The 17,987-nt window shown below is 41.6% G+C and overlaps 1 protein-coding gene across 4 annotated transcripts in view; it reads right to left on the bottom strand.

The window, feature by feature from the left end:
• The window catches only part of EDEM3 (ER degradation enhancing alpha-mannosidase like protein 3), a 70,716-nt gene extending 66,777 nt beyond the window's left edge, over positions 1-3,939 (bottom strand). For 2 of the 4 annotated variants that reach the window (XM_026001182.2, XM_026001179.2), the window contains exon 1: positions 3,538-3,939. In XM_026001182.2, coding sequence (XP_025856967.1) covers positions 3,538-3,698 — 161 coding nt within the window. In that variant the 5' untranslated portion in view covers positions 3,699-3,939. The remainder of the gene's footprint in view (positions 1-3,537) is intronic. The other 2 variants (XM_026001180.2, XM_026001178.2) reach the window with 1 other exon arrangement.
• Between the last annotated feature and the right edge of the window lie 14,048 nt (positions 3,940-17,987).

Raw genomic sequence — 17,987 nt, 5'->3', positions numbered from 1 at the left:
TCCTGTCATACTGCAATTGTCATTTTAAAAACTGTAATCATAGACGATGAAATACCGGTAATAATAAAGCTACCAAACAGAAAAAGAACTAATTTCCAGACCCTGGCTATAAAGACCAGCAAAATAAGTACATTCAAACTTATAAACTAAAGAAATGAAATCTTGAAAAACTTTTTATGAATAATCATTTTATTTTATTTTTATGAATCATTTTAAAACTCAATCTTTAAAAAAAGAGATTTATCGTTATGCTAAAAACCTTAATTCTTATGTGTGTGCATATATGATAGAAAATGGACAGGTTATCTCAGAAAACTATGGAGTATCTTAAAGAATTCTTCTACATATTTATTACATTGCAGATGATAAAGATCTCTCAAATTAGCTAATGAACAATCAAAAACAATGTTTAAATTTTCTTTTAAACCATTATCAACAAATGAAATAGGGAAATTATTCTTTTCCTTCCACGGATATGTAATCAATACAAGATTATTGCCAAGAAATAGAAATTCCTTTAGCTGGTAATGGCAGTGCCTAGATATGTGCGTTACAGACAACAAAAGCTTTAACTTGTTAACCCAAATTTTGTAAGCATTCAATTTTCAGGATTAAGAATAAATCACAATTGCATATGAGGACATATGACTTTCCAATCCTTACATTTTTGCAGCACATGATCATCAAATTTCACAACACATACTTCAAAGTGAAGATAGTTAATATCCAGTTGAGTACTCTCTCTCCTACTTAAACATGTAAGTCCTCACAAAGTATTTAAATACAGAATGGCACCTTACTCTATTAAACAGAAAAAAAATGTCTTTATGAAGGTTTTATAGCTATTCAACAAGTGAATAAAAATGTATTGGGGGCAGCCCCGATGCCCCAGAGGTTTGGTGCCGCCTCCAGCCCGGGTTATGATCCTGGAGACCTGGAACTGAGTCCCACATCGGGCTCCCTGCATGGAGCCTGCTTCTCCCTCTGCCTGTGTCTCTGCCTCTCTCTCTCTCTCTCTGTCTCTCTGTGTGTGTCTGTCATAAATAAATAAATAAAATCTTATAAAAAAATGTATTGGAACTCAGATCCATAGTTCAAAAATTGCCTTTTTGATTAAAACTAATTTTTTAAGTCAGCTTTTTCTAAAACCACATTGCCTGTCAATGTGCTACAGAAATTGGATTGCTTTATACTTCTTTTTTTTAATGAAAAGATAACATTAACAACTGCTGTAACATTTAAACCACAAAAGCAAAACACAATGTATCCCAGGAAGGGTAAGTCTACATATGAACAAGTAAAAAAATTCCATAAACTACAAACTGCAAGCAATTGAGTAACTGCTTACAACTTGTGATAATTCCAGTCTTTATCATCTGTTTGGTATGGGGAATAGGAAAAGGGGATGAGGTATTTTAGGCTTTTTATCATAAATCATTATTTGGGCTTTTAAAAAAAATGTACAGGTAAACCTAATGAATCAAAGTTCAGTTTCCTGAAAATTTCCAAAGGGGAAAGCAGTAAAACAATTGTGTTTGTGGTTTATAGTTTCAGACTCTTCCTCTCAAAATTTGAGCTGAAATTTCAAGACACTTTGGTTGAACTTTTCCAGTTAAAAATTAATTTTGGTCAAAAATGACTAATGACTTTTCTTCAAATAAAAATGTCTAATTAAAAAAAAGAAAGGGGAGTGGTAGTCACCATACTTTCTTTCCTTTACAGATTTGAAGCTTCTCTTTCGAGTTTTAAGAAGTGCAACACAGTGGAGAGAACTTCTGCTCGGGAAGTCCATACAGACCTAGGTTTTGAATACTGGTACCACCATTTACTAGCTCTGAGTTTGAACAAGTTGACCTTGAGTCTCAATTTCCTCACCTGCACAATGGGGATCACTTCCACCTCATTAACAGGGAGGATTACAGAGGTAACATATGTAAAGTATCTGGCACAGATCAGGGCATTCATTAAAACAGTTATCAAGGACACATTAAATTCATAAAGAAAGAAAACCGTAAGATACTTAAGAGTTTACTGATGATTTTGCTTTGGTAGCTGATTTCTTTCCATCAGGCATCTTTTATTGTTACCTTATTTGAAAAACACAATACTCTTGCAGTGATTTAAACAAAAAGTAAGTACATAAAACAAAACCTGATGGTCCCATCTCACCTCCATCTTAACCCCAGGGGGTAATCATCTTTCCACGTTTTTCTAAGCTTAGACAATTTCTTTTCTGCTTTTAAAAGAACATGGGATGGCACTATACATACTATTCTACAACTCGAATTTTTTTTTTTTGTCTTAGAAATATATCCTGGATGTCCTTCCAGTTATCTACATCCTCCCTAATGTTTGAATGTTATTCCATAATACAGATGCTCCAAAGAACAGTTCCATTCTTTCAAAACGTACATCTTTGTACATCTATCTCTACATCAATAGCGCTTTTATTTCTGTAGGATTGGTTCCCCGAGAGTACATACAATTTAAATTTTAGGGGATACTGTAACTCGCAGCAATTCACACTCCCACCAAGTCTCTTCTCACAGTTCAACTAGTCAGTACTCTGTTTTGTACTTATTAATCTTTTTTTTTTTTAAGATTTAATTTTTCTAAGTTATTTCTACACCCAACGTGCGGCTCAAACTTACAACCTGGAGACCAAGAGCCACAGGTCTACTGAACTAGCCAGGGACCCCTGTATTTACTAATCTGATGGCAAAAAAAAAAAAAAAAAAAAAAAAAAAAAAAAATCCAAAAAACCCAGCGATCTCATTGTTTTAATCTACATCTCTTACACTTAAGAGGTTGAGTAACTTTTCATGTTTATTGACCATTTGCATTTCCTCTTGTGCGAATTAACTCTTCACGCTCTTTATTTTCTTACTACTTCTCGGGCTTATTTTCTGATTTGTGGGACCCCAGCGGGTATTAGGGATACGCAACTCCCGCTTCAGCGCTGTAAATATATATAAACTGGTAATTTCATGACCACTTTCGAAAGCGAGAAACCTACTTTGAGTAAGCAGGTGCGCCCCGCTGAGGCGTCTGAATAATACCTTTAAATACCGCTCTGCGCCGCCGAGACCCGGTAAACGTGTAAAGTTCCAATTCCAACGAACGCCCCCTCTGCCCGTAACAGGTGTAAAGCGCATTTCCTTAACTGCTGCGAGATCTCGGCGACGCCTGCCCAGCGGGGAGCTCGCCTGTGCGCCAACTCGGGCCGTGTCTCCGGCTGAAGGCGGGCGCGGGACCCCGGCACGGAGCCGCACGGGCCGGAGCCCCCCTCGCGGGCCACTGACGCGGCAGCTGCGCCGACCCGCGGCGGACGGCCCCCGGCAGCCGGCACACGTCGCCGGCGGCCCAGGGACATGCCGGCGGCCCCTCGAGGTGGCCCTGCGGCGCCGCCCCCCCCGGCCCCCGGCCCCCCGCCCCCCGCCAGGGTCCAGCCGCCGCGCGCCCGGGTGGCGCTGACAGGCGCCTCGCCCGCCGTCCGCCTCCTGAGGAAACCCACCCCCGGCCGCCCGGCACCCTTACCCAAGCTTCTGTCTCTCCTCCCTACTCATGGGCGCGGCCCCCGCCGTCCGCACGGACGTGGCCGCCACCAGGCAGAGCGCGGCCGCCGCCGCCACCAGGCTCCATGGCGCTCGCTGGGGGACCGAGGACCCACAGCCCCGGCCGCCGCCGGCTTCGCTCATGGCCCCGCGGTTGCGCGCACGCGCAGCGGCTACGCCCGGCCGGGGGGACACATCGCCGGACGCCGGTGGCAAGGGGGCTGCGAGCCGTGCCGAGGGCGGGATGCGGAGCTACGCGAGCGGCAGCCGTCGCCGATCTGCTTCCCGAAACCACCGAGCCCTCGGTCCCCAGCGCCAGCGCTGCCACCGCCCTCCGCCCTCGGCGGCCCGGAGCACCTCCCCCAGCTTTCCGGTGTCGTAGTCTAGGAAACCGCCTCCCCCAACGCTACTTCCGGGTAGGGCCCGAGGCCCGGAGGCTCCAGACCAATGGGGACGTGACGGGAGAGGGGCGGGCTCCGGGGGAAGGAGAGGGCATTGGCGGGGAGAAGGGAGACGTGGACAAAAGGCGGGACTGGGGCGGGGCCTCCGGCTTCGGCCCTCCTCCGACCCGCGAGCTTGCGACGCGAAGACTACAAGTCCCAGCGTGCACTGCTACCCCCCCCCCCCCGGCGGGCGGGCCACCCGACCCCGCCGGGCTGAATTTCCACCCGGGGGGGACGCGCTGCACCCTGGGACGTGTGGTCCTCCGAGGGGCCGGGGCGGTGCCTGGGATCCCGCTTCCCGCGGCGCCTTGGAGCCGGTGCTTCCTCCGGGGCTGTCAGCTGCAGCGTCCCGGGGAGCCTGTCAACAGCTGTGCGTCCCTCTTCCCGCCCTGACGCTTCTCCGAGGGCTCACACGTCCCTAGCTCCGTGCCACACGCCTTAGGGACTGGCGTTGGGATACTTTTCTACCCTCGGGGAGATTGCAAAAAACGGTAACGGCAAAAATGCCTTTGACCTTTGACGCAATGTGCTGAGAGTTTTACTTGCGTTCATCTCAGGCACGCTTCTCGACTCTTAAGAAGTTAAGGACCGCCGTTCCCGTTTTGCAAATGAGGAAACCGAGGCCGAAGAGGTTAGGTAGCAAGTCCTCGGCACCCTGCTGGGTTAGATGTCCAGCCCCTCTCTCTGACTCAGGAATCCCTGCATGTAGCCGCATCCACAAGGATTAAAGAGGACACGTACGGGGATCCCTGGGTGGCTCACCGGTTTAGCGCCTGCCTTTGGCCCAGGGCGTGACCCTGGCGACCCGGGATCGAGTCCCACATCGGGCTCCCTGCATGGAGCCTGCTTCTCCCTATGCCTGTGTCTCTGCCTCTCTCTCTTTCTGTGTATCTCATGAATAAGTAAGTTAAAAAAAAAAGAAAAAAAGGACACGTAAGACTTCTCTTAAAAGTCCAACGTAAGGAGAGTAGAAGGAGTTGCAAAGAAAACTTAATAAAGGAAATTGGAACTTGCAATTGATTTTGATTACTGAGTCCCACATTAATTATTGGTAAAATGAAGAGTAAGGTTTCCTCTTGAAAAAAAAAAAAAACACATTGTGTGTGTGTGTGTGTGATAATTCAGTAGGTTGGTGATCTCTGGGTGCGGATGTGATCTCTGTGACCACAGGAAATCGCCTACTGATCCCTTCAGCATCATTCAGCTCTATTTCTGGAAACTCTTCTTCCTTGATTTTTATCACCTTGCATCATCTGCTTTGTCTCAGACAAGACCGTTCATGTGACACCAATGACTCTTCCTTCACTCCCCCTGTCTACACTTTCTTAAAACGCTGGTGTTCTCTGCATTTTAAGGTTTTTCTTGTTGACTTTTTTCTTCTCTTTGTACACTATTCTTTGGTGATTTCTTCCACTCATACGGATTTAGCCACTACGTGCCTGTGGTTGATGTCTAAATCCATATCTGTCCTGATCTCTAGTCCCACTTTCTCCCTTCCCAATAGAAATTCCCTTATCTGGCCAAAGGTAGCTCAAATGTAATATGTTCACTGGTTCTTTTTTTTTTTTTTAAGATTTTATTTATTCATGAGAGACACAGAGACAGAGAGAGGCAGAGACACAGGCAGAGGCAGAAGCAGACTCCATGCAGGGAGCCGGATGTGGGACTCGATCTCCGCTCTCCGGGATCACACCCTGACCTGAAGGCAGATGCCCAACTGCTGAGCCACCAAGGCGTCCCTGTTTTCTGGTTCAAATTAATGCGTAGGAATCATCTTCAACTCCTCCTCCTTCATGGTCCACGCCTACTCAGTTGCCAAATTATATAGATTTTACTTCTGCCATCACTACCTGCTGTCACTCCTACTTCTCAGTTGAAGCCTTATTACCTCTTTCCTGAACCATTGCAATTGTCTCCTAATTATCTCCCTGCCACCCTACTTTACACCACATTGCTACCAGAGTTGGCATTAAGGACATCTACAGACCCTCTAAACATGTCATCTCCTGTCTACACCTGCCCTGCCCTCAGATTCATGCAATAACTAACAAATCGACGAGTTGTACCTTTCTATGCCTTTGCTCTTATGTCTGCTATCCCACCATCTTTGTCTGTAGAACACTCTACCCATTAAATCATTGCTCAGATTCCAGCTCCACAGAATCCTTTCAAAACCTTCCAGCCACTAGAAGTCATTCCCTCCTCTGTTCTTTCATTGTATTCTGTTTATGATTGTGTTTTTCAGCCAGCCATGTCCATTAGATTATGACTGCTTGGAGGGTATACACTTCAGCTTAATTACATGTATATTCCAAAATTCAGCACTGTGCCTCTCCTGTTTTAGATGCTTAAATAATGTTGAATATACTTGTTTCCTTATTCCTTCATTTTCCTTATCTACAAAATGAGGACTAATTTGGTCCTTTTATCTACTTATATAGAGGCTGTGAAAACACATAAGGTCATTTCTGTACAACATTTAATTTTATTCTTTTTATGGACTTGCAACCCTATATCTGTTCCATCCTGGATCCTCTTTGGCAGCTTTACGGATGAAGTTAGCTAAATAAATAATACCTGTGAATTGTTCTTGGCTCTAGCATAGAGAAAATGACAAGCTAAAAGTCAATACCAACTATTCAGTATTTGAAAACTAGGAACAAATAAAATAGAAAAACAGGGGCAACTGGGTGGCTCAGTTGGTTAAGTGCCTGACTTTAGCTCAGGTCATGATCTTAGGGTCCTGGGATCAAGTCACATGGGGAGCCCATGTTGGCTCTGGTCAGGCGGCATAGGTAGGCCTACCTTGGGTGACCACCCTCCCTCCAGTGGCCCCACATGGGGCTTCTCATTCAGCAGGGTCAGCTTGTCCCTCTCCCTTAACCCCTTCCCCTACTCAGGCACTCTCTGTTTTATCTCTCAAATAAATAAATCTAAAAAAAGAAAAATAGCCAATGACCTTCAGTTTTATTGAAATGTAGTCAAGTCAATTATTTGTAGTGGATTTTTGGCAGTAACTCAGTTTCCTTTATCTTCCTGGTGTTCCAAGTCTTTATAAGAAGTCAAAAATAGACTAGTAACTATCATTAAACAATGTTCTCAAGAAGGAGGTCTGGCTTTTAATGTTTAGCATTTTCTGTCCCCTACTTTAGATTATTTATTTGTTTTCAAGTTAACACGACATTTGAAAAACATCTGATGAGAACACAAAACATATTTTTGTTGACTGGCTAAATAATAAGCATTTTTTTCCTCCTTTACTGAAATTCAATTTCTAGCCAATAGTTGAGTTCATTTGTCACTAATCTCTGCAAAACTGTAAGGAGAGAAGCATGTGTGACCTAAAAAGCATTGCAACTTATCATTATGTAAGATGGAACCCACGGAAGTGAAAGAAAAATATATTCATAAAGTGCATTTCAAAAGAGATTCCATTTTAACTCCATGATGGAAATAATCAAATTCTTAGCTAATTGGCCAGTTATGAACAGTAGGAAAAATTTACATTCATTATTTTAAAACCTATATATGTTATTTTAGAACCTATTCACTTAGTGATAAAAAAAGTTTATAGGAATTAAGAAAAACCTTGGTGTGTTATACAAGGGGAAAAACACTGGTGGAAAGCAATAAAGAGAAGGAGAGGACTTTTAAACAATATGGAAAAGATTTCAGATGTGTAAAAAGCCCATTAAAGATGGTAAGAAATCACTACACCAAAATAAAAAGCTTTTGCACAGCAAAGGAGGCCAGCAGCAAAACAAAAGACAATCCAGTGAGTGGGATAAACATTTGTAACTGATGTATCTGATAAGGGGTTAACACCCAAACTATGTAAAGAACTTCTACAATTCAACACCAAATAATCCATTTAAAAATGAGCAGAGGACATGAATAGACATTTTCCCAAAAATGACATACAGATGGCCAACAGGTAAAGGAAGAGGTGCTCCACATCACTAATCATCAGGAAATGCAAACCAAAGCCACAATAAGATATCACCTTATACCTGTCAGAATGGCTAGACCCTAAAAGGATAAGAAATAACAAATATGTATATAATGGAATATTACTCAGTCATAAAAAGAATGAAATCTTGCCATTTGCAACAACATGGATGGAACCAGAGGGTATAATGCTAAATGAAACCAGTCAGAGAAAGACAAATACCATATGATTTGTGAAATTTAAGAGACAAAACAAGGAAAAAAGGAGACCAAAAAACAGATTCTTTTTTTTTTTTAAGATTTTATTTATTGGGCAGCCCCAGTGGCGCAGCGGTTTGGCGCCGCCTGCAGCCCGGGGTGTGATCCTGGGACCTGGGATCGAGTCCCATGTCAGGCTCCCTGCACGGAGCCTGCTTCTCCCTCTGCCTGTGTCTCTCCCTCTCAGTCTCTCTCTCTCTCACTGAATAAAATAAATAAATCTTAAAAAAAAAAAAAAAGATTTTATTTATTTATTCATGAGAGACACAGAGAGAGGGAGGCAGAGACACAGGCAGAGGGAGAAGCAGGCTCCGTGCAGGGAGCCCAATGTGGGACTTGATCCCGGAACTGCAGGATCACACCCCGGGCCTAAGGCAGGCGCCAAACTGCTGAGCCACCCAGGGATCCCCCAAAAAACAGATTCTGAAATATAGAGAACAAACTGGTGGTTACCACAGGGAGAGTGGGTGGGGGGATTGATAAAATAGGTAAAAGGGACTAAGAGGAGCACACTTAATCTCAATGAGCATGGAGTAATGTATGGAATTGTTGAATCATTAAAATGTGTACCTGAAACTAATGTGACACTGTGTTCATTGCACTTGAATCAACAAAATAAAGAAAGAGTTGTCAAAAGAAATGGTTAGAAAGAAGAGCCATGTGTAAAATGCCCTTTCGCCAGTTAAGAGTTTGTTTGTACAACCTTGTAGCTTATGTAAATATGTATGCTCACCTGGTGTTCTCTTTACTTTCTTCCCTGGATGGACCAGGACTTAGGGAGTGGTAGGAGCCCTGGTTAGAATCATATGGATTCACAAACACAAGGGAGGGTCTCCACTTCAATATTACAGCTGGGAAATAGTCTCAGGAGGCTGCAGGCAGCTGTGTGACACTCCTGTGTGACACTGACCATACAGGAGCAGTTGCCTCTAAATGACTTGAATTCTTTAATACAACAGATCTAATTCCTCTTAAAACTCAAGTGTGGAATTTGACAGTAGTGATTCCATCATTCATCAAATTGCTTTTCCTACTATTTGATAGTGGGTGGAATTCACAGAACACTTCTTGAGAAACCGATCTTACAAATATTAAATGCAGACAGTACGTATTCTACATTCACACGTAGGGACTTTAAGGCCATTGAAAGGCAATTTCATGAAGAACATAGTGAATGTTGTGAGCTGGCTTCGGGCTTGGCTGTCTGACGTACCCAGATTCCAAGAAAGAGAATGGGAAATACAGACAATTCGCTTCTGCTAAAGATGTCCCCGGGGCTTTTTCCACCTCTCAGTCGTGACTCAAGATCTTAAAAATCACTTCAGCTTCAGATTATTCTCTCACTTCTGTCCATGACACCTGCACCAGCTCTCTAAGACAAGAGATTTTGCTCCTACATCACATTTAATGTTCAGCTCACTCTGTGGTGGGTGTCTCATTCTGTCGCCATTTTCCATTTGCTTCCATGTACCAGAAACAAAGCCAAGTTACACGACTTTTTCCAAGCAAGCGCATCTTGTCCTTGGCCTCTCTCCTAAATCCCCACTCTTGCATCACCAACACAGTCTCTACTTTGTATTTTAGTCAGGTCACAGAGATTTAAGGCTGTACCATTCCACATTTGAACGCTGCTGACCTAACATGGTGGCCAAGAACAGTGGCTCTGAGCCATCTCTGCTACTTTCTTGCCATGTTACCTTAGCAAATTGCTGGATTTTGTTGTGCCTTACTTTCCTCATTTGTAAAATGAGAATAAGAAAAGTAACTGCCTCCCAGAATTTTTTAGAAGATGAAATGCTGGGGGATCCCTGGGTGGCTCAGTGGTTTAGCGCCTGCGTTTGGCCCAGGGTGCAATCCTGGAGACCCTGGATCGAGTCCCACGTCGGGCTCCCTGCATGGAGCCTGCTTCTCCCTCTGCCTGTGTCTCTGCCTCTCTCTCTCTCTCTACGTCTATAATAAATAAATAAATAAATAAATAAATAAATCTATCTTTAAAAAAAAAAGAAGATGAAATGGTTGGGACACCTGGGTGGCTCAGTTGGTTAAGTGGTTAAGCATCTGCCTTTGGCTCAGGTCACAATTCTAGGATCCAGCCCTGCCTTAGGCTCCATGCTCAGTGCAGATCCTGCTTCTGCTTCTCTCTCTCTGCCATTCTCTCTTGCATGCTCTCTCTCTCATATAAATAAATAAAATCTTTTTTTTTTAAAAAAAGGATTAAATGGTTTAATTGTTGTAAAACTTTCCTCCTAGGGGCATTGCGAAGGTGGTTAGATAATGTGTGTAAGATATTTGGCACAGTTTGTAAGAGCTCAATAAATAGTAGCTTTTGGTATTCTGGTCATTGTGGAGTAGAAAGCAAAAGTCGCCATTGTTGAGAGCATTGGATTCAGGGGTAGGTGGCAGCTGCTCCACAGACCACAGTACCATGATTCTACTTAGCCCTGAATCTTGTCCACTTCCCTGGCTTGTGGACTACATCCTGCTACTGCTCCCCGTCCAAAAACATAGCTCCCCTAGACCTGGGACTCAAGAGACTTTTGAATTCATGCCTAGTTTCTGCCATGGAAACCTCGCATAAGCTATAGAGCTTTGTTCATGCTTTAGAGTAAACATACATACAAACGCAAGGCACTTTTCTCCCCTCTTAAAATTAAAAGTGACCTCATTTGTAAGCCATTTGAATTTATAGAGGTGGAATCAACTTGTCAGAAATCTTTTCAGTGTTTTGTGTGACTTTGCTCTGTTTTTTACTTTGTTTTCAGAAATGTGCTTTTTTACTTCCAATCTCCATGGGGTTTAAAAGATACTCAATTGCACACACTGATTTGATTAATATGAAATTGAGGATCAAAGTGAAAGATGCCCAGTTGAATAGGTCAAAAAGCATCTCAGTATTCTGATACTCAAGAATTAAAAATTAGCTATTTGCTGTAGCTATGCTGATTTTACTCGTTTGCAAATCTGGCATTCTTACTTTCTAGAAACCCCATTTGCATATATAGATATACATGTAGAAAATTTATACACACCTACTACTGTCTTTTCAGGCTTTCTTCCTCCTATCCCATAATCCTCAGACAGAGTGATACATATTTGTCAAACCTCATCATTCGCTAACCTCAGAGATGTGCTTTCTATTGAAATAAATGTTAACAGTTCTTAAATATTGAAAATTAGCTACTTCCTGGCTTTCCTCTCCAGCTTAAAGTTGTATGAAAATAGTACTTTATTTCAAAAAGTTTGTTTTTGAAACAAACTGTTTCAATGTTTTGAAAGATTCTTGTGCTTTTTTGGGTTGTTTTTGTTTTTCTTTTTTTACAAGTAGAGTGTTTAGTATTTTAGGTGATAAGCCAAGAGGAGGGAAAATGTATCATGGATGAAAAATAGAATAAATAGTTCTTAGTTTCTTTGTAGATCAATTTCCTTTTGGTATTTTAAAATCACCATACAATCTCCAGTACACATGATTGTACTTAAAATTTTGAGAGATGTGGTTTTAGATAGCACACCCTCTTGACATTTTTCATGGCAACCAGGCAATGAGGCAAGCACATCTACACTGTGCATGGAAATGTACTATTGTTAGTCCACTGCTAATACTTAATAGACCTTATTATTTTTATTTATAGAATTAGCTCTTGGGGCGCCCGGGTGACTCAGTTGGTTAAGCATCTGGCTTCTGCTCAGGTCATGATCTCAGGTCCTAGGACCCATTCCCAAAGTGGGCTCCATGCTCAGTGGGGAGCCTACTTCTCCTTTTGTCCCTCCTCTCCACCCCTTCCCACCCTTCCCCCCACTTGTGCTGGCATGTATGTGCTCTCTCTCTCTCCCTAATAAATTAAAAAAAATTTTTTTAAAGAACTAGCTCTTAAATACTAACTTCAGAGTCTTCCCAACCCTTCTCTGGGGTTTTACACTTAATTTTAGCACCTTCTTTCGGTTGTCAAAGCACCCACAGTATTGTTTAATGTTTTTTTCTGCTTTTCCTCTATGTCACCTCATATCACCTCACTTTCCTTTCTGCTCTTCCTCTTCATCTGGCACTGGCATGTATGTGCATACACACACGCACACACACACACACACACTTGCTTTGTACCCACTCCTGAGCACTGAACTTCAAATCACATGATTTGAGCTCTACACCTGGATCTGCCATTTTCTATTCCGTGCAAGTCAATTTCTCTAAAATCTGGTTTCTTTGTTTTTTTTTTCATTCCAGATGGCCAACGGAGGTGGGCAGAAGCTCCAGATGTAGAATCACAGTAGTGGTTAAAACCAGAGAAATAACTTGAAAATGTTTGAATCATGCAAAATGACTGCCTTATTCTTTTGGTAGATAGTAATAACAGCCAACATAGGAATTGGGATGAAAATGAACTATTCTTCAACAACCTCATAACCAGTTTTTTATTATTAAACTAAATTTCAGGCCAATTTCTGTCACACATACAGACATTTATTAAACAAACATTTGTTAGCAGGCAGAAACAGGTAACACATAGCACCTGTTCTGTGAGTTTGATGAAGTGCCTGGTCTCTTTCCATTTAGCAACTGTAATCGTGACCTTGCATGAAAGGTTCACTAGCGGCAAAGGAACAGTATTCCAGAGCCAGGACTCTGTCACCCTTACAGCATCAGACAACTGGAAATCCTCCATCCTACACACCATCCCTAATGGTCCAGCTTCTTTTTTTTTTCTTTTTTTTTTTAAGACTTTATTTATTTATTCATGAGATACATAGGGAGAGGCAGAGACATACTCAGAACAAGGAGCAGGCTCCCTGCCAGAAGCCTGATGTAGAACTTGATCCCAGGACCCCAGGGTCATGACCTGATCCAAAGGCAGACGCTCAACCACTGAGCCACCCAGATGCCCCTGGTCCAGCTTCTCAATAACTTGTTTTTTTTTTTTAAGATTTTATTTATTATTTATTCATGAGACACACACACACACACACACACACACACATACACACACACACAGAGAGAGAGAGAGAGAGAGAGGCAGAGAATAGGCACAGGGAGAAGCAGGCTCCATGCAGAGAGCCCGATGTGGGACTCGATCCTGGGACTCCAGGATCACACTCCTGGCTGAAGGCCGGTGCTAAACCACTGAGCCACTCAGGCATCCCCTCAACAACTTGTTCTGCAAGCATGGGAGTACTTCTAAAATATGTTAGCCAGTCCATACATCTTAGAAATCATTAGAAATTCTATCAATGAGAGCCTATTGCTAATGTCCATTATTATGACTAACAAACCACTAATTCCAACAAAGAAAATTCATTTTTGACATTTGCTATATTAAATAAAATGATCTTTGGCCTGAATTCAGATAAGATCCAACGATGTGCCTGTAGTACCTACATTCTGATGAGACCACTAAACTGCCAGCCTGGAGTGGGAATTTCTGACTGGGGCAACTGACTGCACCAGTAGGGTAACTTAAACTAATTCATTTATAATATTATACTGTCTACATTGAAGGATTTTAGGGTATACATAGCAGACATCATCATGATAATATTTACAAAGGATATACAATATGTCAGGCATCTCCCCCACTCTCAACATATGAGAATTTTTATCCTTCTTTTACAGATGTAGAAAATGAAGTTCAGAGAGTTTGTATCACTTTGCACAAGTTATAGCAAGAAAATGGTACAGTCAAGATTTGGATAGAAGTCCAGATCATTTCTACCATACTAGGATGACCATAAATTCTGTTTTTGCCTGTGATAGTCTTGATTTACACTGTCTTATTGTCTTATCTGAGTAGTGCCTCCTTTCATTTCCAAAAATGTCCCAATTTAAACAGTATATGTTCACCCAAACTACATTACATCACCTCCAAAGTCCAAAGACCTCATTCCTGACCTCTGTCAGATTCTAACAGATTTATGAACACACAAGAGCAAGTTCTGGCCTGGCTTCTTCTTGCCCCACCACACTATTTTGAATAAAAGGAAGAAAAACCAGAATAATTATATGGCAGAAATTCAAGAAAAGAAAGTCCTGCTAACAGGAAATACAAGTCTCCTCCTTTGCTAAGAAAAATGTAATAGTGAGACACCAAGAAATTGGACAGACTGAAGTCATCAATTATAGAATGCAATGAAAATCATAGGAAGAAGAATAAGACCAATATTGAACTTAAGCTACATTTCCAACCCTGTTTGCCAAAGAACATTCATATTGCCTAACTTTGGTGTCTGTTGGTTGTGTCTTGTTCCCACACTTACTCTGGAACACCAAGGGGATAAACAATTTTTACCCCCAAATCTTACCACTTTGAGTATAATATAAAAATCACACCTTAGGTGTAGAGTTAAATTTACCAGTCAGTTGTGGGAACTGAAAAGCACTTCTGTAAGATGAACTGAGAATTTACTCAAAGGGCATTCCTTTTTCAGGCAAAACCCAAATTCCTTATCACTGCCATGACCTTTCCCTAAAATGATAAGGACAGCTGCCTGTGCATGCGGATGGGTTGAGGAATGCTGGCCTTCTCTTGTATGAAGGTTCACCATGGCGGAAACACATAGCCAGCCACGAGTGAGCAGGCCTCTGGTATGAAGAAGTGCTCTTGTGTGAGGCAGAGGAAGCCCTCTAACTCTGACTGGCTTGGCTTTCAGAGGCTGTTATTCCGATGTTTTGCATGGCACCCTCTCTGAAATTTACTCTTCTTTGGAGCTTCTGCACCAAGCTTGAGCTACAGCCGCACTCTCTTCTCACCTCTGACATTGCCCGAGGCCTATTTTTTAGATTAATAAATATTAATAAATTAATAAATATTCAAAATAATAAAATTATCATTAAATTATTATTATTATTAAAATAAAAATTAATAAATTAATAAATATTTTAAAATTCTGGGAAATAAATCCCATTAAGATCCTCATTTTCCAGAGAGGGAAAGTGAGCACCAAGGGGTCCTCAGCCTCTTAGCCATTGAATGGCAAAGCCAGGTCTGAACCCACACGGTCTGGCCCTGGAGGCTGAGTTCAACAGGTTAATAATACCTTGCCCCAAAAAGTTCTCAGCAAGAACTGGCAACAATGGCAGAGTGAGAACATTTGAGGAGACCAAAAGTCCCCCCAGACAACCTGGAATTTTCTGATTAATTCTTTGCATTTTGCTTTAGGTTTGGTTAGATCCAGTCTCTTTATTTAAATTTTAGAAAGTTTTTTTGCTGGGGCCAGGGTGGGGAGGATGGGAGAAGGAGACAATCACATGGTAAAACCTGTTGCCTTAGCCTAGGAAGGCAAATAAATCTTTGAGTAGCGAACACTAAAAAGGATAAAATATAATTTGTGTGAAACTTACACTTATTTGGTTTATAGTAAAATGGGTTTCAATTCTTATCTACAATTTGAAAGTACCTCCTAGACATTTGTGGTGTCATGTACAAGGTAGGAGTCATGAGAATGTTTTTTTTTTTTCATGAGAATGTTTTGATCTGGGGAAATAGGAGATGTCTATATCGCATTTTTCAAAGAAGAAAATCCCATTCTTTCCTAATTCAATAGATGATCATGGCCCCCCTTTCTTCTTGTTAGGATTGTAAGAAAATAGCCAGTTCTAATGAGTTCTAACACCATTCTGCATGCTTTATGTATACATTATTTTTTAACCTTTTAAAAATTCTGGGAAATAGAGGCACCTAGGTGGCTCAATGGTTGAGCGTCTGACTTTGGCTCAAGGAATTATCCTGGGGTCCTGGGATTGAGTCCCACATCAGGGTCCTCACGAGGAGCCTGCTTCTCCCCCTGCCTATGTCTCTGCCTCTCTCTGTGTCTCTCATGAGTAAATAAATAAAATCTAAAAAAAAAAAATCTGGGAAATAAATCCCATTAAAATCCTCGTTTTCCAGAGATGGAAAGTGAGCACCAAGGGGTCCTCAGCCTCTTAGCCATTGAATGGCAAGGCCAGGTCTGAACCCACATAGTCTAGCCCTGGAGGCTGAGTTCAACAAGTTAATAATACCTTGCCCCATAAATTATTTTCTAAGACGGGTTAGCATGGGGGTGCCTGAGTGGCTCAATCATCTGCCTTCTGCTCAAATCATGTTCCCAGGGTCCTGGGGTTGTACCCCGTGTAAGATTCCCTACTCAATGGGGTGTCTACTTCTCCCTCTCCCTCTGCCCTCCCCCACCCCCTGCTTGTACTCTCTCTCAAAAAAATAAATAAAATCTTTAAAAAAAAAGATGGATTAGCATGTTTCTGGCTGCCTTAAAGTACTAAAAAAAAAATCTGTAACTTACTTAAATGTTCAGTATGCTGCTCTCATATTGGAAAATATCACAAACTTCTTAACATCACTTGCAACAAAATTTACTTGATTCATAGGACTTATTTGATGTTACCTTTATTTATTTAATTTAATTTACCTTTATTTATTTTATTTATTTTTTATTTTTTGAGAGACAGAGAGCATGAGCAGGGCTACCAGCAGAGGGAAAGGAAGAGAGAGAATCCCAAGCAGGTTCCATGCCCAGTGTGGAGCCCAACACAGGGTTCAATCTCACAACCCTGAGATCAGGACCTGAGCTGAAATCAAGAGTTGGATGCTGGGCAGCCTGGGTGGCTCAGCGGTTTAGCGCTGGGGACCCAAGATCAAGTCCCACATTGGGCTCCCTGCATGGAGCCTGCTTCTCCCTCTGCCTGTGTCTCTGCCTTTCTGTCTCTCTCTCTGTGTCTCTCATGAATAAATAAATAAAATCTTAGAAAAAAAAAGAGTTGTATGCTTAACTGACTGAGTCACCCAGAGGCCCCTGATGTTAACTTTAAATTAGGGTTTTTTTAATATTAAAAAACATTCATTGACTCAATATTTACTGTTCTTCCAGATGTAAGACACAAAATTAAGTACACACAGAGTCTGTGGGAGGAAAAAAATCTCTCTGATAAAAGGTAAGATACACACACAAATCATAAAATGAAGGAGAAGTTAAGTGCCATCAGAGAAAGGCAAATAAAGAACTATGGGAATTTGGAGAGGGAAAGCTGCCAAATTTAATGCCCTGAAACTTCAAAGAATGTCCCATCTTCTTGAGTATTCATTATAATAGCCCCTGTGTATAAACTATATTGAAATCTTTGAAGGCATAACAAAGAGCAGCTATTATTAATTACAGAAGAGTTAGAGAGCTATTATTAGAAAGAATTAGACAAGCTATTAATAATTTAGCATTTCTTGGTTATGAAGTAAGATTAATTGAACTTCAGTAAAAATTTATCCCACTTAAAATACTATGACTGCTTTTTTCTGACAAATCATGTTCCTCATTTCCCTGAAAATATTGTTAAAGTCTAACTCTTAATCAAATCAGTGCCTACAACAGTGTTTTGTACTAATAAGTACTTAATAAATACATATTAATTTGTTTGAAGACTACTTAATTAAACCGGCCTTAGCACTTAGGTGCACATTTGACCATAGCTCTATATCATTCCCAATAGTATTTTCTGTTGTCTTCATCATATTTGATCTATCCTTCTATTCATTCATTAAATTAGCCATTCAACAAACTTTTTCAGAAGTAGTAATCTGGATTGATGCTTTTATTTCTTTTTTTCTTTTAAAGATTTTATTTATTTATTCATGAGAGACACAGAGAGAAAGAGAGGCAGAGACACAGGCAGAGAGAGAAGCAGACTCCTCGAAGGGAGCCCTATGTGGGACTCGATTCCGGCTCCCCAGTGTCACACCCTGGGCTGAAGGCGGCGCTAAACCGCTGAGCCACCTGGGCTACCCAGTGATCTTATTTCTTTAAAATT

The sequence above is a fragment of the Vulpes vulpes genome, chromosome 13 (assembly GCF_048418805.1).
Source record: "Vulpes vulpes isolate BD-2025 chromosome 13, VulVul3, whole genome shotgun sequence".
Taxonomy (NCBI): Eukaryota; Metazoa; Chordata; class Mammalia; order Carnivora; family Canidae; genus Vulpes; species Vulpes vulpes.
This window is presented reverse-complemented; position numbering and strand designations above follow the sequence as displayed.